Genomic DNA, 26681 nt, shown 5'->3' on the forward strand with positions numbered 1-26681 from the left:
GCATGCTAAGTTTTTGATAGGGAGTAAACAGAAAAACACGTTGTGACATATGCATGCAAAAAATAATCAATCAATCAATCAATTTTATTTATAAAGCCCAATATCACAAATCACAATTTGCCTCACAGGGCTTTACAGCATACGACATCCCTCTGTCCTTAAGACCCTCACAGCGGATAAGGAAAAACTCCCCCAAAAAAAAACCCTTTAACGGGGAAAAAAAACGGTAGAAACCTCAGGAAGAGCAACTGAGGAGGGATCCCTCTTCCAGGACGGACAGACGTGCAATAGATGTCGTACAGAACAGATCAGCATAATAAATTAACAGTAATCCATATGACACAATGAGACAAAGAGAGAGAGAGAGAGAGAGAGAGAGAGAGAGAGAGAGAGAGATGCAGGTAATGACAGTAGCTTACAACAACATTAATGAAAGTAATAATATTATAGTTATAGTTCTGGCTACTGTGGTACAATATGTTGAAAGTATGTATTAATATCTGACAGTATACTTATAAAATAAGCTATTATAAATAAGCTGTTTATAATCTCTTTTTCCGAAAAACACAATATTTCTTCTAAGCTTTCATGGCCAATTAAAATGTATATTCCAATAATATTCCTGTTTATGTGCAGCTGTGCATACGGTGCCTTAAAATGTTGTTTTTCACATCAAAATATAGAAAAAACGACCAGCTAGAGACGCTTGTCATTATGAGTTTTCTTCTGGTTGCGAACTTGTTGGACTGTGTGAACACAGCCTCCCTCTCTCTTTCCTTCACACACGTTCTTGAAAAGGTTAATGTTATTAGCAAATCCATGGTGGTTCCAAAAAGAGGAGCAGCTTCAGTAGTGTGAAATAAGCATCCTGAATGGCTTAAGAACTGCCCGACTTCTCAGACTCTTTTAGCGGCGGGAGTTGGTATCATCTAGTGATTTTCTCATAAACCTTAAAAACCTATGTGAAAAAACTACATATATGTGAATGTGCGATAGTTTTTGAAAAAAACAACAACAACTCAGTCAGTTAGCATTTTACTAAAAGAGAAGGAAATCGCTCATTAATATATACATACATATATATATATATATATATACTATATTACTATATTTATTACTATATGACATTATTATCATTACTGCAGATAAACTCAGCCACTAAGACCAGTGATTCAAACACAGTTTTGTTCTTGCTGTACTATCGCTCAGTTCCAGCCATGTCACTTTAATTTTCATGCAAATCTTTTGAATAACAAAACACTGAAGCATAATATTTATGACCTATGATATGGTAGCCTGATAATCATTAAATATGCTCTGTGTGGGAAGCTCTCTCCCACGATTACACTAATAAGAGGCAGAGTAAACTGCTTCAGCTTCACTCATTGCTCCTTCTGGTGGAAAGACAGACCACTGCAACTGGTTTCTACAAATTAAACTTAGGGACGTTACCAGTCGGCCCTGTATTCTCTACATCATCGCGGGGATCTCATTAGAGCCACGAGGTGATGACAGGGACCTGTCACAGATCGGTCAGGGCTCTACCACAGGGCAACCGGAAATTTGAAGTGGCTGCAACTGTATGTTTTCCTACGAAAGGCAATGCACAAAATTGGTACATATCCCACGTATTTTGAAAGGCTGCGATCACATAACCAATACGCTGGTAAACAAGGAAGCAAACCCGAGGGCTTGTAAGGAGGCAGGTTGTGGTTGTGGATGGGTCACAAAAAAACAGACTTTTGCCTGGAACTTTCCTCTGGAGTCTTGTGTTCCGATCTTTGTGAACCTTTAGTGAGCTTTGAGTCATTTTAAGGTATGTCCTCATCGTGTTTCTTATCCTAGACCTAACCACAGTAACTTTTATTGCCTCAGTCTAACCTCCGTAACTTTATGTTAATTACGTAACTGTACATTAAGAACATTACATCATTCATGGGGTGCAAATTCGTTGGATATGATATGAACTGTTTGCATGCATTTTTCGTAGGATATCATATGAGCCTTTCTGTGTGTACAATGCACAGAGCTGACTGTAAAAGTGTGTCCAAACTGCATTGAAGACCCCAAATGAGATGCAAACCTGTGGCATATCCCACTCATCCAAAAATGCTACATTAAGAAAATGGCCTAATTCTGAAAATTTTAATGGAAAGTGCTGTTTACTTGACCTGTATCAAATTCAGAATATGGTCATATTTGAAATAGTGGAATTTAAGTGTGCATGTAAACATAGTCATTGTCTGCCTGTGGATATTCTCATTCATCCAGGTCATAGTTATCTCAAGGCAATTGAATCGAACGCAACTGGACTTGGTTTTGTTTTAGAAGACGTTTCACCTCTTATCCAAGAGGCTTCATCAGTTCATGCTTGTCTGACTAGGCTGGAACTAGTCTGACAAACTGGTGTGGAAACACCCAGGTATTTAACCTCTGGGGAGGTCTTCACAAGGCCAATGATGTCACTGGTTCGTTAGTGCTCCAATAGCGTGTCAACGACGGTCGCTGAAACTCCTGCTGCAACGGTTGTCATTGGAGTCGTTAGAGTCACATGAGGCCATTTGTGAATGACCATTGTTTTTAGAGGTTAAGTTGTTGAACCTCCTGGGCAAGGATCAAAGGACAGCATTATAGGTGGAGGATAGGTGGTGTCGCAGACCTCCTCCTCTATTGAGAGATGTTTTTTTCCACTTTCACATAGATGGCTTCTTTTACGCCTCTTTCAAACCATCTGTCTTCCCTGTCCAAAATGTGCACATTGCTGTCTTCAAAGGAGTGTACTTTCTCCTTGAGGTGTAAATAGACAGCTGAGTCTTGCCCTGACGAGTTAGCCCTTTTGTGTTGGGCCATGCGTTTGTTTAGTGGTTGTTTTGTTTCACCAATGTACACGTCTGGGCATTCCTCACTGCATTGGACAGTTTACACTAGGTTACTCTTCTGAGTGTGTGGTGTATGGTCTTTTGGGTGTATCAGTCTTTGTCTGAGTGTGTTACTGGGTTTGAAATACACAGGGATGTGGTGTTTGCTGAAAATCCTCCTGAGTTTTTCAGATACCCCAGACACATAGGGGATGACAATGTTATTGCGCCTGCTCTTTTCTTCCTCACCCACCTTGTTCTTTCTGGAACAAGCTGCTGTTTTCATAAAGGTACAAGCTTTCACTGAACACATCAATTCAGTGGACAGAAACATCAAGTTCACAAGAGAAGATGTTAAGGAGAACAGTTTGCCCTTCTTGGATTGTGACGTGCACATTACAGAGGACAGAGGCCTCCACATTGGGGTATACAGGAAACCAACTCACACAGACCAATACTTACTGTTCGATTCTCACCGCCCACTGGAACACAAACTAGGTGTTATCAGGACCCTACAACACAGAGCTGATAACGTACCTACCAGCACTCAGGCCCAAGGAAAGGAGCATGAACATCTGAGGGAGGCTCTAAAAACTTGTGGTTACCCCAGTTGGACCTTTGTGAAAACAGCAGCTTGTTCCAGAAAGAACAAGGTGGGTGAGGAAGAAAAGAACAAGCGCAATAACATTGTCATCCCCTATGTGTCTGGGGTATCTGAAAAACTCAGGAGGATTTTCAGCAAACACCACATCCCTGTGTATTTCAAACCCAGTAACACACTCAGACAAAGACTGGTACACCCAAAAGACAGTACACCACACTTAGAAGAGTAACCTAGTGTACGCTGTCCAATGCAGTGAGGAATGCCCAGACTTGTACATTGGTGAAACAAAACAATCACTAAACAAACGCATGGTCCAACCCAGAAGGACTAACTCGTCAGGGCAAGACTCAGCTGTCTATCTACACCTCAAGGAGAAAGTACACTCCTTCGAAGACAGCAATGTGCACATTTTGGACAGGGAAGACAGATGGTTTGAAAGAGGCGTAAAAGAAGCCATCTATGTGAAAGTGGAAAAAAACATCTCTCAATAGAGGAGGAGGTCTGCGACACCACCTATCCTCCACCTATAATGCTGTCCTTTGATCCTTGCCCAGGAGGTTCAACAACTTAACCTCTAAAAACAATGGTCATCCACAAATGGCCCCATAAGACTCTAACGACTCCAATGACAACCGTTGCAGCAGGAGTTTCAACGACTGTCGCTGACACGCCATTGGAGCACTAACGAACCAGTGACATCATTGGCCTTGTGAAGACCTCCCCAGAGGTTAAATACCTGGGTGTTTCCACACCAGTTTGTCAGACTAGTTCCAGCCTAGTCAGACAAGCATGAACTGATGAAGCCTCTTGGATAAGAGGTGAAACGTCTTCTAAGACAAAACCAAGTCCAGTTGCGGTCGATTCAATTGCCTTGAGATAGTCATTGTCTTGTAAGCGCACAGATCTGCAGCAAGTGAATTGCGCACAACATGACTTTATGGCACCTATATCATATTTCATGTCGGCTTACTGTGAGAGGTGACACATGCCAAACAACAAAATGCTATGTGACATGCTATTGCATTTAAGAGTCAGGAGAAGGAGCTCTGTTATATCTCACAAACAAAAGACAACCCATATTATTTTCATAATGATATATTTAGGAAAAGATGCTATCTGTTGCCTCTTTAAATCAAAACATATGTAGCCTAGCGGTTGCACCTGAAATCTAGTGATTGAGATTTATATACCTTAGAAATGGACTTTTGGCCTTGGCTGGGATCTGCACTCTCCTCGGGCCCCTCTAGTTTATGATTTCTTAAGAAAAAAATCCATTTTACTCTATATTCTAAGTTGTGTCACTGGATGGGGAGTTAGTGAGGAGTCACATCTGCTTCATTCAATCCAGTCTCACATCAGTTCCTCCTGGCACTAGAGGTCAATGCAGGCCAGTATCAATCTCATATATCGGTACACATCAAACACAATTTTTGCTACAGCAGCTCTTGTACCATATCACCAACACGCATCTCATCACAGAGCTTCAAAGGAGCCCCGAGTCTCTCTAACAATGATCCTCTCTTTGAGCTGCACACAAATTTCCAATTAGCTGCCATGTCAGTGTGATTGGGCTGCGGAGCATTGATTGGGCCTGGAGGCCTGGAGGCCTGTTGACGAACACTGATAGAGGCTAAACCAGGCCAAGCTGTAACTGATATTATGAAGAGGGTGAAGGAACTGTGCATGTGTGTGTGTGTGTGTGTGTGTGTGTGTGTACGTGTTATAAATTCCTGTCACTCCTTTCTGGCATACGTTGATGAAACTGATATCTACTATAAATTATTTGATAAGTGGGCCGCATGGTGTTTTGTCTCTTCTGGAAAAGAAACAAAAAATGTGCACAACAAACTGCACTGAACCCATCATCAAGCATTTTACACAATGGAGTAGTGCAAAGGCTGCAGACAAACAACACAGACTGAGTATATTTCCACATATCTAAGCTGGTTGTGATTGATCTTTCCTCCTGCTATTAGATTGGTATTGATGTGCCGGTAGGACAGATGGCCACACCTACAGCCAGGGTCATGCTTCAGAACCTCAAATTTAATCGAAATAATAATACATTTTTTATGATCAAGCTGCACGGAGGTTTGGAAGCGAGCACTGAGTTGCAGAGAGTGTGCAGGGTAACATTAGGACTGAGCATTTACAGCCAGCGTTTACGAGTCCGCACTAAAACACACCATGCACGGAGTGGAAACTGGGAAACATAATGGCAAAACACTTTGGGTTTAAGATCCAAAAGCTACTGTACAAGTTCATCCAGCACCAGGCTCGGTCTCAGCCAAACAGTTAACATTTTAATGGTAGACATTTGAGTATTCAATATGTGCTTTCAAAATGTCTTGGAGTGATTAACAACTGCTACTAAATCTTCTTTATCTGCAAAAGAATTTTCTCATCCTCCCTTCCTTTCAACAACCTCATAGCCTTTCTTATAATCTATGATATAAACATAGTGAGAGGGAGCATGTACAGGCCTACATTTCAGATAAAAAGGCCAATATGACTAGCTGTAAAGAATATTTCATCGATGCTAGTGTGAATAATAGATACCAGGGTCTTAACTGTGGATGTTTTCACCCCAACAGGCCTGGCAGGGCTGAAGGAGCCTTTTCTTCTTTTTATTTCATTATTACAGAGGAAGGGAGGGGGGGAAAGAGCAAGAGGGCTGGAGGAGCAGAGAAAACAAGAGAAAGAAGAAAGGTGGATAGATAGATAGATAGATAGATAGATAGATAGATAGATAGATAGAAAGAGGGAGAGAGTGTGCAGCGGTGTGGCAGAGGCAGGCAGAATTAAAGAGGCTTTTTTGTGGCGTTTAATATCCATTCATTGGCTGGACTGCTGACACAGTGAGAGCACTGCGCCCAGGATTTATAGCCACTTCTAATGGGCATGCCCAGAACCAAAGCACTGCAGTCAGCACATTCTCCCTCTGTGCACTCACACTCACAAAGACAGCCCACTGAACACTCACTCACACACACACACACACACACACACACACACACGCACTCTCGCACACACACCTGGGTAGCTGTGTTGTAGATGTCTGAGCACACGTACCAGTAAACCCAGTGGATGTGTGGACATACAGATGTGGTCTTGTCCTGTAATAGTATGCAAAAAAGCGTGCACACACACACACACACACACACACTGACCTGCCCAGCTGGGAGTCTCCATGTACAGCCAACTCGTCGGAGAGAAGGGACTTTTGTGCTGCCCTGTTACACAAGCAGGGAACAAAGAGAAAAGGTTAGTCATTAAAGACACACTTCAACATTATACACAGGTCGTTTGAAACAAACCACACAGATACTCCTTTTCCACCCACAGGGAACCAGTTCCATTCAGAGCATTTCAACCAGAAATAAATTGGTTCAGAACCCGAAAAGTTGGTTCTCAGCTAGAAAAAAAACAGCAGGTTTTTGTTAAGCTGAAGTGCAAACTGAAACAACATCAGTGGGCGTGTCATATTCGACAAATTGGAAAGAGAGGATGGAGAAGGCAACAATAGGGAGGTCAAGTGAGAAGTTGTCAGACGAAAAAAAAAGAGCATGCAGTGATCTCAGTAGCTGGTCAATGCTTGCTTTTTGGGTCAAAACAAGCACCTACAGTATAATAACAGAGCAAAAGGCATGTATTCAGTGTAATCCACGATTTTGCTTCTACGGTTTATTTCCATTGGGCATTGTGCAATGCTCTCTATTGATTACATATTCGTGACTACAAGGATTCCACTCAAAACTTGTGTAATGGAAGCTGGTTAGTATGTATGTGATTGAAGCTTCAGTGGATCATTATACTGTAGTAAATTAAATATTTCACCTCTTTGAAAACAACTGAGCATTCTTTGAGAAGAAATTATGTTAAATGATTGATGAAATTGATTTATTGTGTTAGTCCGACTAAAAGCAGACTTTTAAAATACATGTAAACACACCCAGATAATGTGATTGGGAATCAAATTACTCCTGCATGTATACAGTCAATCAGACCCAAACTGGCCAAGGCACTCAGCAGATGCTCCACAGTCTCTGCCCAAGACTTTGACCAGAAGTCGAAAGCACTAAATGCGTAACAGAAGAAGAAGCCGGTAACAATATGGGGTCCATGTTGTTGGTCCGACAGCCCATTGGTCCGACAGCCCATTAGTCTGACGGTCCGCGGTGCTGAACGGCTCCTGGTGGGCGTATTTCTACCTTGATGGTGCGCCGCGACCGGCTCTGGGTCAGCTGGGAAAGGCTTGAGGCAAAGCAGGCTCACGGCTTATGTGTTTGTCACTTTCTTTTTCATTTTAACCCACACCATGATCTTTTCCTAACCCTAACCAAGTGGTTTTTGTGCCTAAACCTAACCAGACCTTAACCACAGGGCATCATGATGATTTCGGAACGGACTTCAGAACAATGGGTTTAATATGGTTGGAACAATGGGATGTTGGACCAATGGGCTGTCGGAACAATGGGCAGTTCCCACAATATGGCGGAATCTACATCCAGGGCTGTGCATTTCTGGGTAGACAAAACATAAAGAGCTGTTAAGCTGATCACCATGGTACGAGTTTGCCACTAGCTAACCGTAACTAACTTGTTTGTCAATTGTTTGGTCTATGACGTAATAGGTCAACTGGGAAAAGGACCAATACTAACAGGCTGAAAGGGGGCATATTGCCACTTATCGTAGCAAACTTGGACATACTTCATTCAATAAAACAATTCCCCTCCTGTGCTTGTATACTGGAACAAGAACAATAATCCAATTAAATGACCAAATCAAGCTTTAACCATAGCTCCACTTAACTGTGCATGTAAACATACTGACTAAAGAAGATCCTGAGGTGTGACTGAAACCTTTGAGAGCATCGATTGTTTTTTTTTTAACTTTTCTCCACTGTTGAGGCACATTAGTCATATTAGTCATATCCAGCTGAGCTGTATTCAAATGTGCTCAAAATTTGTTTGTTGTTTTTCTGCTACTCTGTGCTACCTATTTACTTATTTTTCCTCCGATGAATTCTCCAGAATGTCTATTTTGTTAATTGTTTTTATATGGCCACATATGTCACACATTCCTCATCTTACATCAAAGTTCTAGTATTATGGTATACTGCAGTTCTGTATGTGGTTTATGGTTTATGTAAGCTGTGTTGCCACAGTTTACACCCATGTCTGTGAAAACATAGGTGTTTCACACACATCTTCCCACGGCAACACAGGACATCCTTACAATCACCACGGCATCAACATGGGCACCCAAGGTTAGTTTGAGTAAGTATTATTATTCAGTAACCGAACGAATGCCCCCCTTCTGTTCCTGATTTATGATGTTTAGTAATGGCCAGAAATGTTTCTGGAGAACATTATGATGTCACAGTGAAGTTGACCTTTGACCTTTTTGTTTATTAATGGCATCACTTTATCATTTTATTCCATTAGATATATGTGTGAAATTTAGTCAGAATAAGTATATGGATTCTTAAGTAATGACCAAAAACATTTTTGGTTAGGTCACAGTGACCTTTAATCACCAAATTCTTATCAGTTCAATATTGGCTCCAAATAGACTTCGGTGCCAAATTTTTAGGAAATCTTATCAAGGTGTTCTTGAGATATCACATTCATTACAATGGGACGGATGCATGGCGACAGTGATCTTGACCTTTGACCACCAAAATCTAATCAGTTCATCATTGAGTTCAAGTGGAAGTTTCTGCCAAACATGAAGAAACCCATTCAAGGTGTTCTTCAGATATTGCTTTCAGAAGAATGGGATGTATGGACAGACAAAAAGATTGAAAACCGAAAAACATAATGCCTCACAGGCATGGAGACATAAAAAGTCAAAGTGTGTCCACTTTTCCTGTTTGGCCCTCCATCATATGCTGGCTCACTACAATACCACTCAGTCATCAAAACTTTGAGAAATCCTGATCTCAGTTTTTTTTAAATGGTCAGTTTAGGTGTTGAGTTTTTAAAAATTTTGCCTGTGGGGAATTCCCCAACACTTCCCATGAGGGTTAGGTCCCAGAGGGTGTAGGTTAGATGGTTCCTCAAATGTTAAATAGGCGATTGCTGCCCTGTATCCATATAGTATCACAGCCTTACTAAATGCTTCCCTTAAATCTGTCTTGGTTTTCTGCTATTCTTTGTTACTTATTTATACATTTTCCCTTTGATGATATCTCCAGAATGTGTTTTGTTATTTGTATTTGTTGACACCAGAGGGTTTACATGACCAGATATATTACACATTCCTCATCTTATATGAAAGTTCAATTGATTTTCACCATAACAGAGAAGAAGCCTGTAAAAGAGCAAACTGCTGCCGGTGGCTTCCAGACCTCTGCCAGAGCAACAGCTTACAGTCCAGAACATTACGGCAAAAAAAAAAAAAAAAGCAAAGTCTGCATTTATTCAACACAGCATTTTACATTTGATGGAATGGAAATTCAAATAGCCTATCTGATGATTTTGATGATCCATCTACAATCACAGTGGCATGAGTTAATAATTCAAAGATAAAACTGTGTTAGTAAAGAGAACTCATATTTCATCCAGCCCATCAGTGACCACAGTGACAGCCTCAGTCCGCTGACAGAGATTGACACTCATGTAATATGAAATCACATTAACATCTGGTGGTGCTGCTGCACTGTCATCAGATATATCTACACACACACACACACACACACACACACACACACACACACAGGCACACAAACAAATAGTTGTGAGAGTTGTGCTCCCAAGACACAGCTGAAGAGAAGGGAGGAAAAGAAAGATGGAAAAATTACTTCTTTTAAAAAGTGCTCATGTAGCCAAACAGCAGCTGTGACAGCAGCATTTGTTGGTTTTAGTCGGACAACCGACCATGGGTGGGGGTGGTTGGGTAATGGTGGAGCGAGGCCTATTCTGATTAAAAATGCATGCGGCAAGCACAGGATGGCGACAACTGTGTGTATGTGAGCATCTCTTAAATGGTTGGCATAAATCTGATATATAGCTCCAACCCTTCCACTGTGTGTATATGCGTGAGTGTGTGTGTGTGTGTGTGTGTGTGTATGTGTGAGAGAGAGGACTTGGAGTGAAAGAATTAGAGGTTTGAATTCATTTTTATTAGTTCTGTGAAATAAGCAACAATGTGTGTTTTGTTTGTTTGTTAAAATGTGAAACAGTTGTGTGTGCATGTGTTCTGTGTCTCTCTCTCTCGAGCGCCTGTACTTTTGTTTGGCTTTTCTATTTCTTTTAGGTTATCTCCACAACACCACACCTCGCATAGTCTCGCTCACCAGACCTTTCTCAAGAAAAGAAAGGTCTGGCTGGGCCGACACTCACTGTGAGATTGGAGAAAAAAACAGCCCGGCTGCTTGTATTTCTTTCAACCAATCACAATCGTTCTGGGCGGTGCCACAGCAACGGTGCACTTGCAAAAATATTGCCGGGGGGAAACAGGTTTTGGTGTAACACACCCACAAAAATATCGCCTACAGGACGAGAACCATGGCAGAAAAATGGCTACATCCCCGCAAGATCAAACACCGCAAAAGTTAGTAAAGGACGTGTTGAAAACGGTTGAAAACTGCTACACAACCGGAGGTGGTAGGGCGGGACTTCAGCGGGTGGCTCGTACCGCCCAATGAGAGGCTGATCTCTGCAGCAAACTTCCGCCCACTCAGACTACACCTCGCATGCTCCACACATCCACATGTACACTACTAATCACACTGACTAACTGTATTATGTTTATTTATGTTGTTTTACTGAAATAAATACACTTTTGTATTTGAGTTCGTGCTGTGTCTCTGTTTTTGTCATTGCCTTTGAACCGGGTTATAACAAAATGGGGGCTTGTCTCGGTTACGTGCAATTTGGTTACATTTGAGTAGATTTGGTTTAGATAAATGTGTAGTTTTCTAGTGTTTGGTTTCTAGTTGCACGTTTGGTTTTGGTTTGGTTTTCGGGTCAGGATTGTGTGTTATAGTAAACTGTGCTCTGGTATTTGGTAAATGTGCATGTGATTTGGCTGGGCTGAAGGAGTTTCCCTTCAGGTTTTTGTAATTTGGTTCTTAGTGCCGGCTGTGGCACAAATTTGTTGCTTGGTTACGAGCGTTTGTACAACTTGGAGGAGAGCTCACAGTGCGTTGGGCTGACTGATTGGGGTGAGTATGGTGTTTGATGTGGAGGCTTTTTGTGTATTTTTGCGTTGACACAGGAGTTTGTGTGCGCTTACCTCGGGCTTGGCAAGGGAGAGTTTGTGTCCTAAGGCCAGTCTCTTCGTTTATGCCGGTGTCAGGTGGCCGGTGGCAGGGGTAGTTCCTCAGCGTGTGTGGGGGTGAGTGACGGTGCAGAGTTTCCCTTGTAGGCTTAGCGCCGTTCCCCTTTGGGTGAGTTGCGTGGGGGTGGTAGTGTTGTGGTGACATAGCGGTTGAAACTTTTGTCTAGGGAGCATGGCCGTGGCTTCGGGAGGGTTGCTGGCTTGCTAGCTGCTCCCCCGAGCCAGCGGTCTCTAGTGCATAAATACCCACTGCTGCTCGCTGCACGAAGACTAGGGGGGAGCTTATTTAGGTGGGTTGATTATTAGATAGCGGGGAATCTCCAAACCAGGATCCTCTTTGTGCACACGGGGATACTACGTTGTCTTGTTTTTTTTTGTCTGGTCCTAGAAGTAAGAGAGTAGAAGTAGGAGGTTGAAATAGTTGCTATATGGGGTGGGAGGGGCGAGCCCTAGGGCTTAAACGCACACGTGGTGTTACTATGTCAATAAACAGAGAGCCTACGTGGGCCGGCCGCTGCATGCAGCTTCTTCTCATTGAGGGTGAATGCAAGGGCGGGTGACAACCAATCATGTGGGACATGGTCTCAATTTGCGTGACGTGTGAAAAGAGTCCCACGCAATGCGGGACATCTGGTCACCTCACATGTTTTTTTTTCCTTATCTTATTGTTCCATAAGTTATGGATAGTTAGCTGGCGTTTCATGGTTGGTTTTTCATGTACCCTACAGTCTGTGGCAGACTGTACCGGACTGTACAGCTTCTGCTGCAGTATGCGCGTGCAGAGAGCAGTGCCTGATGTCCGGAGAGAAACACGCAATCAGACAAGCTGCTTCTCCACATCGTTCCCGTTTTTATCATTAATGTGTCTCAAACTACAATGGTGAAAACGTGAAATGCATCCACAACAAAACAGGCAAGCTAACTACCAGTATTTGAAAGCAAATTTACAGAAATACAAACAATCCAAACTCCTAATAAGCGGACGTGGCACACTTACTTCGTACTGCCTGGAATATGCCACTTGGATTGAAAATGGGGTGCAGAATACTTCAAATACGATTATTTAAATGTAAATAAGATTAATTTATTAATTTTTAATTACATTTTATATTGAAAACATTCAATTAAATATTATGCAAAAATGTTTTGACTTAAAAAGAGTTGAAAAAAGTAGGTCGGCAAAACTCATATTTTGCCCCCCACACTTTGGAGGGGCATTTGCCTTACTTGCCTATAGGCCTAGGCGCCAGTGCACACACACACACACACACACACACACACACGAGAACACACACAAGAACACACAAACACAACAATAATGCTGCTGGTCTGGAGTAAAGACGTTTTACTGTAACTGAATTACATTCTCTCTGTAACAAATGCAAATATAACACTTGCGATACTTTTAGTTTCACATCTCTGTAATTTTACAGAAAAACATGCACAATCACCTGAACACTACAACTCAAATAATAAAAGCTTAGAAAGGCACTACAGGTAGCAGTAAATTTGGATTTAAGCTGACACTCAGGATTTTAAATTCTTATCTAATTGGTGGCTTGTTTTTTTTGTTTTTAGAAGAAAACACGGGTGGGCACTGTTTGTAAACAGCAAAAAAAAAGAACTAATCACTGACTTAATGCACTCGTGTTGGGTTGTGTGTTCTCACATCTTCTTATTCTGTACTTCTATTGTGAAGGTGTGCACTTGGTGGAGGTCACCTGGGCCTCTTGCGCCAATGTGATTAGCATGTTTTTGTTGTTGTTGTGTGTGGTGTCATATTGCCATGTGTGAGTTCTGTCAGTGGCCATGTAAAAAAGGATGTGAATAAAAAAACGGAAGAAGAGATGGTGTTGGTTTTTCCCTCCTAAAATGGACGAAACAGCAGAAAGCTCAACAGGATATGGCCCCGGGGGCAGTACAGGAGGATGGCAGCAGAGACTAGTTTTCGACGGAGACAAAGACAAATGCGAACTTTGGAAGGCCACATGAGAATATTAGGCCTGAAAGACACGATCCTCGCCACTGATAACGGCGACACAGAGATTAATGCAGAATGCTATGCAGAGCTAATACAGTTCCTTGACGACCGTCTTTATATGAGACTGTCATTGGTGATGAAAGAAGCCTCAGACAATGGCAGAAAAGCACTACACATATTACGGAACCACTACGCCAGTGACGGTAAGCCCAGGATTATTGCCCTGTACATAGAACTAACTTCGCTAAGACACGAGCCAGAAGAAACTGTGACAAACTACATCATCCGGACTGAAAAGGTAGTAACGTCACTACGAAGTGCAAAAGACATAATTAGTGACGAGCTTATAATAGCCATGATTTTGAAAGGACTTCCAGAGTCATGTAAGCCATTCGTTGTACACACAACACAAAGCAGTCAAGAGTTGACTTTCACAGAGTTCAAAGGTAAACTGAGAAGCTTTGAAGAAACAGAGAAGTTTGACACAGATAAAATCAGACAATGTAATGAAAGTGGACGTGTCATCTGTGACATGTTATGGATGTGGAAACTGCGGTCATTTTGTACGAGACTGCCATCAAAAAGGAGCCGCAAAATGGTGCAGCTACCACAAAAGCTCAACACACAGCGATGAGATGTGCAGGAGGAAGACGATACACAAAGATGACGCAAAACAGTCTGCAGAGAAACAAGAAGGTCGTGACGAAGAACAAACCTTCGTATTCAAGATTAGTCAAGAGTTCCTCCCAGACAACATTAGGGGAAATGGACTGATGGTGGACTGTGGAGCAACATCTCACATAATACCAGAGGAAAGTAAGCTGTTTACAAGATTTGACAAGACTTTCAATCCACAGTAACACTTTATGGAGCTTGCAAATGGCACCAGGGAGAACAACGTAGCTCTCGAGCAAGGAGACGTAGAGGTGATGCTACGGGACCAAAAGGGGAGAAATGTCATGGTAACACTGAAGAGGGCCCTGTTCATACCATCGTATCCTCTGAGCATCCTCTCAGTAGAGGCAGTAACAGCTGATGGAGCCAAAGTGGTTTTCCATAAAGGGAAGAATGAACTGACAACCAAAGATGGGACTGTTTTCCGCATCAAGGAGCTGGAAAGACTGTAGTACATTGAAACGGTAAATAACAATGAAAAATAGGTTGATTACTCAGTCAATGACATAATGTCCAAGGACAAAGTGAATGTAACGTGATGTCAAAACATGGCATGAAATACTGGGACATTGTAACATTGATGACGTGTTGAAACTACCTGATGTAGTAGTAGGCATGAAAATCACAGGTAAGGTAGACTGTAATGTTTGCACAGAGGGAAAATTCACCAACAGTAGAAGTAGGAAGGCTGATGCAAAAGCTTGCGCGCCCCTAGAGTTAGTACATACTGACTTAGCAGGTCCAACAGGGTCAACTGGTCAAGATGAGCACAAATATGCCATCTCATTCACAGATGATTTTTCAGGGGCAGTGGCTGTTTACTATCTTAAAAATAACAGTGATGCAACATTGGCCACTAGGGGTGTAACAATACATCGATCCACATTGATACATCGATTCATTGATTAATGATCCGATTATATCGATGCAAAATGAAAAAACATCGATCCATATCATCATCTTAAAGATACACATTTATTTTGAAATTCACATAGCATGTCAGTGTCACCATTTCTGGGCAAGCGTGCCTCCGCTCAAACAACAAACAGAGCTCAGAAATAAAATGGTCAAATCATATTCTAGTTGTTTTTGTGAGTTGATGTAAATGACTGTGTTAGATGGGCATATGATATCGTGTCATATCGATCGCAGGCTCCTGAATTGAATCGAATCAAAATCGTATCGTGACAGACTTTGTGATATCAGCAAACATCGTATCGTCATCCAAACAAATCGATATAATATCGTATCGTGATGAAGCTGGTGATTTACACCCCTACTGGCCACAAAGAAGTTCCTTGCAGACAGTGCACCTTATGGTAGTGTCAAGTGTATCAGATCAGATAACGGTACAGAGTACACAAGCGAGGCTTTTCAGGCACTGAGATAAAGAGATAAGAGATAAAGAGATAAAGGTATAAGGCACGAGGAGTCATCCCCTTACTCTCCTCATCAAAACGATACAGCTGAAAGACAGTGGAGGACCTTGTTTGAAATTGGGAAGTGCATGTTAATCGAAAAGGGGTTACCAAAAGTATTGTGGCCTTATGCTGTTCAAAGTGTCCGTATCCATATCCGTAACAGGTGTTACAATGAGAGAACTAAAAACACCCCATACTTTATGCTAACAGGAAGAAAGCCAAACTTATCAAAAATGTGAGTTTTTGGATCAGATTGTTATGCATACAATCATTGTCACAAGAAACTTGATCCCAGATGTAAAAAGAGAATATTTGTGGGGTACAGTAAGAACAGTCCAGCCTATCTGGTTTACAACCTTCATAAAAGAAAGGTGTCAAAACACAGACCGGTAAAATTCATCAAAATGAACAGGGTTGATCAACAAACCCAAACTGATGAATATGAACCAGAAACCCATAGCTTCAGAGACCGAAAGTCAGAAAATGAAAAGAGTGGCTCTGAATTGCTACAGAAAGAAGATAGCATAGAGAATCAGATCTTAAACAGAAATGATGATGATACAGACAAGAATGAAAATGGACAAAATGAAAAAACTACAGACGAGGAAGTAGTTGAGGATGAAAACAAAAACAGCTTACGTTCAGAACCTAGTCATGACCAAAACCCACGCTACCCAAGAAGAGAAAGAAAAGCCTCGAAATACCTAGAGGATTACATACCAGACTTAACTGTAACCCATGCTAATGTTGATTATTGTTACAGGGCAATGTGCGGAGTTCCCCAAACCTATAGAGAAGCCCAGATGTCGCCAGAGGCACCAGCATGGCAACAAGCCATGAAGGAAGAGATGGACTCACTTAAAGAAAATGAAACATTTGAACTGACTACATTACCTGAGGGTAGGAATGCAGTGGGGGGAAAATGGGTCTATGCCATAAAGGAAAACACTGAAAAAGGAAATGTTTTCAAAGCTAGGTATGTTGCTAAGGGTTACAACCAGACAGAGGGTACAGACTATAATGAAACATTTGCCCCAACAGCAAACATTTGTTCAGTGCGAGCCCTTATGCAAATTGCTGTTCAGAATGATCTCGTTGTACATCAAATGGGTGTGAAAACAGCATACTTACATGCTCCAATAGAGGAAAAGATTTACTTAGAACAACCAGAGGGTTTTGAAAACACATCAGAAACAGGAGAAAAACTGGTATGTAAGTTAAAGAAATCTCTTTATGGTCTGAAACAGTCTGGAAGGAACTGGTACAAACTTCTGAATGACCACCTAGAACGACAATTTTGTGAGGAACCTTTCTGACCACTGCGTGTACAAGAAACAGATAGGAAGTGAGACAATTACTGTGATCATAAGGGTGGATGATTTAATCACTGCAGCCAGCAACAGTGATCTACTCAACAGTTTCAAAAACACTATGAGATCACAATTCAACATAAGGATCAAGGAAAAAGTGCTTATTTCTTGGGCATACAGTTTGACCAAAATAAAGCCAAAATTACAATGAACCAGAAACAATAAATCCTAAAATGCTTGAAAGATTTGGAATGTCAGATTGCAAACCCAGATCTGCTCCAAGTAAACCAAGAGAGGGTGGTATCAGAAATGAGGAAGAGAAGAGCAGTGAGCTTGTAGATCCCAGAGAATATCAGGAGATTGTTGGCAGCCTGATTTATTCTATGACCAGTACAAGACCAGATATTAACTGGATTGTGAGTAAGCTCTCGCAAACATTGGCAAACCCAAAAGCAGAGGACTTAGTGGCTGCTAAACATGTTCTAAGATATCTGAAGGGTACTGTTGACTATGAGCTATGTTACAAGAAAAAGGAGGAAGATTTGAATCTTAGATTAGATTTCAGTGATGCCAACTGGGCATCCTCTGTGGAAGATAGACGAAGCACTACAGGGTACTGTTTCAGCCTGACAAAACAGGGTCCCGCCATTTCATGGAAAAGAAAGACAGCCCACAGTGGCATTATCTACATGTTAGGCTGTGTACATAGATCTAGCTACCACTACTCAGGAGAGCATATATCTAACTCAACTGTTAAATGACATGGATAATAGAATCCACAGTTGTGCTAAAATTCATGGTGACAACCATGGTGCCATAGCACTGTGTAAGAACCCACTGAACAGACAGAGGTCTAAACATATTGATATGAAATATTATTTCATTCATACTACACTCAGTGAAGGTAAAATAAGTATTGTCTATTGCCCATCAGAAGAAATGATTGCAGACATACTGACAACGCCTGTAGCAAAACCCAAAATAATCAAGTTCAAAACATGGTTCTTTGGGAATTAAATGCATTCGAGTGGTGATAAATTAGTTAGTTTATGATGCTGAAAACAAGTGGGGGTGTCGGGTTGTGTGTTCTCACACGTTCTTATTCTGTACTTTTATTGTGAAGCTGTGCGCTCAGTGGAAGTCATGTGGGCCTCTTGCACCAATGAAAGTGATTAGCGCATTTTTGTTGTTGTTGTGTGTGGTGTCATATTGCCATGTGTGAGTTCCGAATAAAGAAACGAAAGAAGAGATGGTGTTGGTTTTTCCCTCCTAAAATGTACAAAACAGCAGAAAGCTCAACAACCCATATGCAGTGAGCCTGTTAAGTGACTGAAAACACACACATGCTGTTCAGCTGAATGCTGTTCAATTAGCTGATAACAACAACACATTTAATGGCTGCTTTGTATGTAGGCATTATGGAGAGCCTACACTGTAGCCTACACAAGTGGCCTACACTGAGCATTTAGTACTTGTGCAGTGGTGTGTCTGTGTCACTCTGCAATCACACCTCCACAACACTAGTTGGCAGTCAGGTTTCTATGATACTGTGTTAACTTAAGGTTAAGTGCAGTAAAGTTTGATTGACAACTAACACACCTGAAACACACACAAAACATGGCTTAATAGCAACAAGCTAAAGTACAAAATTCAGCTCCATTCTAACTCACAAGATTCAAAGACAAAACACTTAAGCATAAGCTTATTACATTTTTACATTGTATAATTTAGCCTAGTGACTAGCAGATTTTTCCCCCACTCAAATGAAGCCCAGAACAACGGCAACATGTATCAAAGTGAAGTTTGTAAAATTAGCTCCATTATAACTCAAAAGTTTCACAGACAGAAACAGTTAGGCCTATACTAGATGTGTTTTCCCCAAATATACAACATGCTAACATTATTAGCATAAGAATAGGATGAAGCCCAGAACAATTGCAGCATTTAACAAAGGAAACGTTACAAATATGGCTCCATTATACCTCACAAGGTTCACAGAAAAAACACGCGTCTCATACTAGGTACGTTTCACATGCTAACATTATTAGCACAAGGATATGAAATTTCCTGTTGCATTCATTAGTCTAGTTGCTGGCAGACTTCTCCTCTGCTCATATGAAGCCAGAATAATTCACACACAGGACTTAAGGTGCTACTTTGTGGGGCTGTGTTGTCTTTAAAATGTATTGTTTGTTATGTATGAAATAAAAGTGGCCCACATAAAAGCTGCATGTCCAATGGTTTTCAGTTAACAAAAATAAATAGGAGGTCTGTGTCGCTGCAATGTGAAGCTACATTTTTGGAGAGGTGCAAGTATGGCGTAGGATCCGGCGTAGGGTGCGCGTCTACATAGAGTATGGGGTCAATTCAGTGCAGAAATGTAAACCCCACTTTAAACTACAGTCCTTAGTCACTGATGGATTGAAAGTAACTGTCCAAAAGTGTCAACAACCACTGTGTTACATAGCAACATACTATTGCGTGTATGAACTAAGTTAGGTGTAGAAATTGCTATTGTTTATCATGCACACACGAACATATGCTCAACAAAGGGTGTTGTCCTGGATACCTGCACACCCCTATTAATGTTTCTGTTGCCAATTTGGTCAAAATGGCTAAACTTAAATACATTCAAAAAAAAATCCCAAATATACAGACCTAAACACACACACAGGTTGTTTGTGTTGTTTTATTAAACATGTTATTAATGACACTTTCCGTTTCAGATATCATGTATGTCCACACTGTCTGTTCTCTATCAGCTGTCAGTACTCTCTTTGCACAGAGCATTTGTTTTTTTATCTGCTTACTTCCACATGTCAGTAGAAAGTTAGTTGCAGCTCTGTGCACACTGAGGGCTTTATTTGTGTGAAGCAGCACTGCCAAGAACAGATGGCAAGTCTTTTCAGTCAAATTCACTTTGTGGACATGCTAAAGATCTAATGGTCACCACATTTTCTGTGTGTGATACTGAGCAATTTTATTGATCATCACAATGATCCACATAATAACCATCTGCAACTGAATAATGAGTTTAATAAAGTTAAAGACTGCTAGTTTCATTCACTTAGATCTCTTAAATCTTCCTATTGCCACATAAACATAGTCCTGGTAATGATCCACAAATAAATGGGAACTTTAAAAAATAACAATTTTTTGTTTGTGGGAAATACAAATAGAACCTAAACAATCTCAATCACATCTATTGCACATCAACCTGTAACTGAATTAAAAATGTGGAGTGCCAGATGACAATTTGGCCAGAGTTGTTAAAAAACAAAACAAAAACAGAAGAAAAAAAAGAAGATGTGTGTAGCTGTCCCCCTGGTTATCTAGTGGTTGAGGTGAAGGCAGGGAGTCATGTCAGGGTACCTCAGATCAGGAATTCACACATCAAGGTAAAACTATATTTCCACTAGGCTGCAGCACTTATAACCATTTGTAATTGAGCTTTTTTGTTTAATTGCATTACTTTTATACCTGCTTGGTTCACTTTCCTAATTCAACCTAAAATTAATACTTTGGACATAAGTGGAAATAAGTTCTAGAAATCTCTTGAAACCTGCAGTGCTCAGTATTGTGAAATCAAATCAAATGATAATCTGATTTGTGACTGAAATGTCATAGCAACTGGATGTAGTGGTATAGTTATCACAGTGTCTGCACTCTGTGAAAACCTTATCTGTCATTAGTGTAATTAAAAGCACCTACTCGCCTGTTGTTGCCACTGCTGCTGCCTCTAATGAATTGCAGGAGGATAAATAACAGGTTCAGGATGGTAGGTTGGGAGAATTAAACGCAATCACTCTAACCGACCATAGTGGCCGCGTGAAATTATGTCAGATATCGCTGAATGGAGAGATGTGATGTCGTGACCAACCAACGTCTACAACATCGACACTCTGTCTGTTACTTTTGACATAGCCTGTGATCAGCTTGAGGAAAGGGATTACTTTGAATGTGTGTCAATGAATTTGTGATGTGTGTGTGTGTGTGTGTGTGTGTGTGTGTGTCAGGGCTGAGCACCTCGACTAGGGGCCCCTGGCAGGTGACTGGGCCTGATTCCATTAAGCAGCCAGTAATTTGGACCACGCTTAATCAAATCAACTTTAATACCTCCAATCAAATTACAGCAGTCTCCTGTGTCCCATCACACTGAGCCAGGGAAGACGAGATGGAGGGAGAGATGGGGTGGGGGTGGAGGGGGAGAGGAAAATGGACTCAGAGTACAACAAAAGTAAAAAATGGGATGCTGTGGAGAGGAGTGGTAAATGGTGGTCACCACGTGTACAGCAAATTATTAAATGGAGAGTGAATGGGGGGATGGGGGACTTTGAGTGAGACAAGAGGAGAATAAAAGAGGAGACAAGGTGTAGGAAATGAGGAGATTGAAAGGAAGGTTTAAGGGATGAAAAATAAGTAGGAAGGAGGGATGAGGCAAAGTAGTAAACAAAGAATAAAGGAACCAGGTGACAAAGAATGAAGCAGTTTGAAGTGACTGTGGGCAGACCTGTATGTCTGATGAAACGGTGTGTGTGTGTGTGTGTGTGTGTGTGTGTGTGTGTGTGTGTGTGTGTGTGTGTGTGTGTGTATGTGCGCGCACGTAACCATAGAGGAAATTGATTCTGCTTTTCAGGAAAGTGGACCAAGGAGTAAAATAATCACCTCCCCTTCTCACTGCCATTTGTACTGAGTGTGTTTGTGTGTGAGACAGATTATAAGACATTAAACTGTCCACTTATATTAAACAGAAGTGTTGCTTATTTCCAAAACGATAGATAACATGCAGTTTGTTTGGCTCTGTATTTACCAGTGGATACCATGCTGCAAGGACCTTGTAATTTTGGTGATGGGCTTAACACAAATGGATACTTGGTATCTGTGTGTTTAAAAAGGATTGCCATTATAAATACTTATTGTAGATGTGAAATTTGTTTGTGATACTATGCAAATAACACTATAGTCTCATAGAAATACATGAGATGGACATGACCTCACCACCCTGCACGAGTGTGTTAAAGTTACCTGACAACAATGACAGTACAAAGCCTATTACAAACTGTCGTAGTTTTATGAGGAAAGGGTAGCAGAGAACAAAACTAGAATTACCACCTCTCAGTTGTATGTCTCTGTGAACCTGTCATGTTGCACTTACAGTTTACATCCATATCCGTGAAAACATGGATGCTTCACACCTAATGTCCCTCCTACAGCACAGAAGATCTGAACAATCAGCACAGTTTCAAGGTGGTCACTCAAGACTGGTGTCATCAATTCAGTATCTGACCAAATGTTTCCCCCTCTGTTCCTGAGTAATGACATGATAGCCAGAAAAGTGTTTTTGAAAAATACTATGATGTCACAGTGAAGTTCACATTTGACCTTTTTGATATAAAATGCCATCACTTCATCATTTTATCCTATTAGATGTCTGTGTGATATTATGTCTCAACTACCATATGAATTATTGAGTTATGGCCAAGAACATGTTTCATAAGGGCACCATGACCGTTGACCTTTAATCACCAAATTCAAATCAGTTCATTCTTGAGTCCAAGTGAATGTTTGTGCCAAGTTTGAGGAAATTCCCTGAAGGCCCTCTTGAGGTATCGCATTCTCCTGAATGAGATGGCTGTAAGTTCACAGTGACCTTCATCTTTGACCTCCAAACTCTAATCAGTTCATTGTTATGTAAGTGGACGTTTGTGCCAAATTTGAAGAAGTTTTCATATTGCACTCATGAGAATGAGAGGGACAATGTTACAGTTGCCTTTACCTTTGTAAGTGACATAAACATATGTAATTTGGGTAGTTTCGTAGGGCAACTACATAAAGTACTTTGCGTATTAACGTAAAGTAGTGCTGCATGATTAATCTAATCGCAATCAGGATGTCAGGCCATACGATTACATAACAGCATAAAAGGCTGCGATTTGCGATTTAATGTAAATGAAAGTTAACGTGTGTGCTTATGAACGTGACTGCCTTTCCTGTAGTGTGTGGAGTTTGTTGACATTACGCCCACAAGCTATCCTGGTGTGTGCAGCACATATGGTCAGGTGATCACCCGGCATGCAGCAGTGACCAACACAGACGCTGAAGAAAAGCATGAGCACAACCAAGAACAGGCTAAGTTGGTGGCGAAAAAAACGCAACATCTATTGCATGGCGATACTTTGGATTCAGGTACGGCGACGTTGACCAGAAAGACATGCTGTGTAGAAGTTTAAAAGTTAAAGTCACCATGTCCTGCGGCAACACGACCAATCTATATCAGCACTTGAGACAGCACACAGAAAAGTAGGAAGAATGCATGTGAAAGAAAGCCAAGCCGAATAACGTTAAAGACAATGAGTAGGGCTGCCACACCGATTAGTCGACTAGTCGACTAATCGGTTTGAGTCATTTTTCATAGAAAAGCACTATAAAAGTACCCCAAAATACTCTTACTGCAGCTTCTTACGTTCAGATATTGGCAGCTTTACACACTCTCCCATGACAGTGAACTAAAACCCTTCGGTGTGAGTACGAAACAAGACATTAGATGACATAATTTTGGGGTTTGCGCGAGACAGACCGACATTTTTCAACATTTTAACACATTTTTCGATGAAATGATTAGTCGACTAATCGAAGAAATAATCGACAGATTAGTCGACAATGAAAATAATCATTAGTGGCAGCCCTAACAATGAGACAACTGAAAGACACCTGAGCCTCATAAAACAACATCCAAGCACAGTTACGCAAACATTTGTAAATGTCAAGGGGAAATCACGGACTCCATAACAAACCATATAATAACAAATGAAAAATTTAGCAATTTTGCTCGGTTTCAGCCCACTTGACACACTGATGTGTTGTGCTATGGCGTGCTGGAATTTGTCATTTACGTGACAACGCCTGAACGCAACACAGGCTCGCTCCGCTGTGTGTACAGTGTCATGCTGCGCTGCTGTGCGAGCAGCGTGTTTGACTGTGCACAGTCTGTTTATGGTCATTTACACACTGTCCATAACAATAACTATGTCAGGTCAGTGCCCCCCTGATATAATGTAGGGGAAACACTGAATCAAGCAAGAAGACTAATGATACCATTTATGTATTATATTGTAATCGCAATCGCAAATCACGGTATTGTCCACTCAAATTGCAATCACACATTTTTATCAAACTGTGCAGCACTAATGTCACAAAACAACATTGGTTTTCATGTTGCCAACATGTAATTTTAATAGACTTTGTGCCCACTGCCATGCACTACATTCATGTCCATTTCATATTTCTATGAGACTGGGCTGGGAACTAGGATATTACATAGTAAAATCTGTAGGTCTGGACATACTTAATCTTCATTTCAACAAAGTGTGATGATGATGATGGTGATGATGATGATGATGATGTCTCAGCATGCATATGGAGTGTGATTTCAGGAGAGCAAGCATCATGTTGAGCATCATAAACACAGCTAATAAAAGCATATATACAGAAGTTGAGTACAGACAAATACACACTAAACAATCATATTCATTAATCAATTTATAGAAAGCATTTTCAATGCTCTACACATATAGAGGAGTATAACTGAAATAAAGGCAAAAAATCTGTAAAATGAATTGGGTCCAACAACAGCTTTCAGTCGGAGCGCTGGTCTTTGCCTCCTGTGTGATTATAAAGCCAAACCCTGTTCTTTTATCCTCAACCCAACCATGTGCTTTTGTTGCCTAAACCCAATTATGTACGTGTGTTGTTGAAGGAAAAAAGAAAAAGTCTATTTGTGGTGTCGTACCGACATGGTGTGTTAAATTTGATGCTGTATGCAAACTGTACATTTCCTGTGAAAACGGAATTGTATTTTTAGAACAGATAATGCATGTAACAGGCCGGAGTTGACACAGCATCCCGGAACATCAACAACCAAAGCACCCAGGTTACCTTAAACATCATATCTCGATGTGGAAAGTGCATGACCCTGGTTGATATATGAAGAGGTTGGAGTGAGAATGTGTTGTCCAGACCCACATGGAGAGGGAGGTCATTTTGCCCAACAAGGTGGATGGTGTTCTTACGCATCCCTCTTCAAATTGCCTTGTGTCATTATTTGTCAGTAGCAACAGTAAAAGCACAAATTGTCCAAAGCTTACTGCTGGTGGCACAGTAAGGGAGATTTGTTTTTTTTTCAGAGAGCAGTGATTAATAACAGATAAAGTGTTCATAAAACTTGTTAATAAAACATGCAAAGCATTCATGATCCAATAAAAAGGAAGGAATTCAATTGTCCTGAACAGTTAAAATGGCCCTTCCTTCAGGACTGAGCAGGAGCTTTTATAGCTTAAGTGGACATGCATCTTAAGGTGTGGCTGTTGTGGTTCACCTGTAGCTGACTCTAACAATGGGTGAGGTTGTCAAAGATAATGCGGAAGGGTATATTATGATTGAAGAGATGCTGTATGAGGAAATGTTTCCCATTTAATCATCAGTGCTCCACCTGGTAGTACGGCCTAATATTTCACTCACACCCCTCCCCTCTGAGGTTGCAGGTGACATGTTGTGTACAGCCTCAGCTAAATACATCAGATTCCATAGCATAATCATTCACGGAGAATCGTATTCACACCTGAAGAGTCATGCATCCTATTAACAAGGAACATGTCCTTTCCAAACCCACCCAGTCACTGTAAAATTTCTCATCTCAAATGTTGCTAATGAGATTAAAGACAACGGAGCTGCCTGAAGGAATTTGGCAGGGCAACAGGATGACTTGCAAAAATAGCAAAACATTCACCAGTCTGATGATCTGCAGATCAGAATCACAAGTGGAAAATCAGCTCAGAAGCATTCTTCATGAGTAGCGCAGAATAATCGTTTATATGTGCTGAATAACGCCTTTATGAGTCCCTGTAGAAACATAGCTAAATTGATGCAGCCAAAAACTGACTGACTCTAAGGCTGTCCCCTACATAGATTCCTCAGGCAGAAAATGATGTTGCAATAATGTTGTCAATTCTATATTTCAATCATTCTCTGAGAGGCTTTGAAAACCACTAAACTCAAGTGAGAGTGACATTGAAAGTTTTGATTACCTTTGTCTGATCAACAATTTCAGACAAATTGGTTTTGTGCTCTCAGTGGTTGGTAGGATGTTGCAAGGTGGTTGTTAGATTGAATATGCTAGTTTCTATGGTAATACTTTTTGGTAGTTGCACAGGTACTACATTAGAACAACAGGTAGTGTCAGCAGTAGAATTAGTAGATGTATCAGTTCTCACTGAAGTACTGATAACCACCCCATTATCATTCCCAGGTCATTTTTTAATGAGACAAACCAGGCCCCAATGTAAACACATGTGGAAATACTTGACACTAAGGGGAGCCGACATAGTATGAAGAGTAAGAAAGTCTATGTTGGGTGGAAGGAAATGGAGGTGTAGGTCAAACAAAAAATTTCACTTCTGCTCAGGAGACCAATGTTCATGTCCAGTGTGAAACCAAAAGTCAGCATTTTTTTAAATAACGTCATGCAATTTACATATGTTCATCACGCAC

The 26681-nt window shown here is 41.0% G+C and overlaps 1 protein-coding gene across 10 annotated transcripts in view; it reads right to left on the reverse strand.

Annotated features, from left to right (window-relative positions):
• rbfox3a (RNA binding fox-1 homolog 3a) overlaps positions 1-26681 on the reverse strand; it is a 1467330-nt gene that overhangs the window by 792509 nt on the left and 648140 nt on the right. For all 10 annotated transcript variants that reach the window (XM_078163425.1, XM_033611789.2, XM_033611787.2 and 7 more), the window contains one exon: positions 6633-6695. In XM_078163425.1, coding sequence (XP_078019551.1) covers positions 6633-6654 — 22 coding nt within the window. In that variant the 5' untranslated portion in view covers positions 6655-6695. The remainder of the gene's footprint in view (positions 1-6632; positions 6696-26681) is intronic.

This window comes from Epinephelus lanceolatus, chromosome 21 (assembly GCF_041903045.1).
Source record: "Epinephelus lanceolatus isolate andai-2023 chromosome 21, ASM4190304v1, whole genome shotgun sequence".
NCBI classification, from domain to species: domain Eukaryota; kingdom Metazoa; phylum Chordata; class Actinopteri; order Perciformes; family Serranidae; genus Epinephelus; species Epinephelus lanceolatus.